Source organism: Acanthisitta chloris, unplaced genomic scaffold, assembly GCF_000695815.1.
Source record: "Acanthisitta chloris isolate BGI_N310 unplaced genomic scaffold, ASM69581v1 scaffold27198, whole genome shotgun sequence".
NCBI lineage: Eukaryota > Metazoa > Chordata > Aves > Passeriformes > Acanthisittidae > Acanthisitta > Acanthisitta chloris.
Window position 1 is genome coordinate 881 of NW_008687948.1, and position 581 is coordinate 1,461.

The 581-nt window shown below is 65.4% G+C and overlaps 1 protein-coding gene across 1 annotated transcript in view; it reads right to left on the reverse strand.

Moving 5' to 3' along the window:
- LOC103808081 (solute carrier family 12 member 5-like) overlaps positions 1–581 on the reverse strand; it is a gene marked incomplete at its 5' end in the record, with an annotated part of 5,050 nt that overhangs the window by 792 nt on the left and 3,677 nt on the right. The window contains 1 exon segment of the mRNA XM_009080845.1: positions 6–54. Coding sequence (XP_009079093.1) covers positions 6–54 — 49 coding nt within the window.

Genomic DNA, 581 nt, shown 5'->3' on the forward strand with positions numbered 1-581 from the left:
ATCACCTCATTGAGCTTCACGGCTGTGTGCATCCTCCGCACGTTGGACTGGTTCCTGTGGGTGACAGCACATGTGGGCACAGGACCAGCACAGTTGGCCTCCAGTCCCACACCAGGCCCAAGGGGCCACAGGACAGCCTGGTCTCCTGATGCAAGGCGGTCCAGACTGGGCTGCAGCACTAGCTCAGGGGGCAGCAAGCTTTGCCGGGCACAGCGCTGGCAACTCTGAGCCTACACTGCCAGCCTTGAGCCACAGGACCATGCGTGGTGCCCAAGGCACACCGTGAGCCACACAGTCACACAAAGGGCACACGGGCAGCCGCACACCACAGTTGCCTGGGGACAAGCCATGTGGGGCCCAGGAGGAGACAGCGTGAGCATCACCGTGGGTGTCTGAGCCCAGGCTCGCAGGGAGCTGCCGGCAGTGTGACAGGGCAGAGGGGGAGCATGCAGAGAGGGCAGTGCACAGTGAGCGACGCGGGGCTGGCAGCCGCTGCCCCCGCGTGCTGCCTGGGTGAGCCGTCTAGCACTGCAGGTGTCACGGCACACTGAGCCACCCTCCTGCATGGGGGCAGCCCCGAT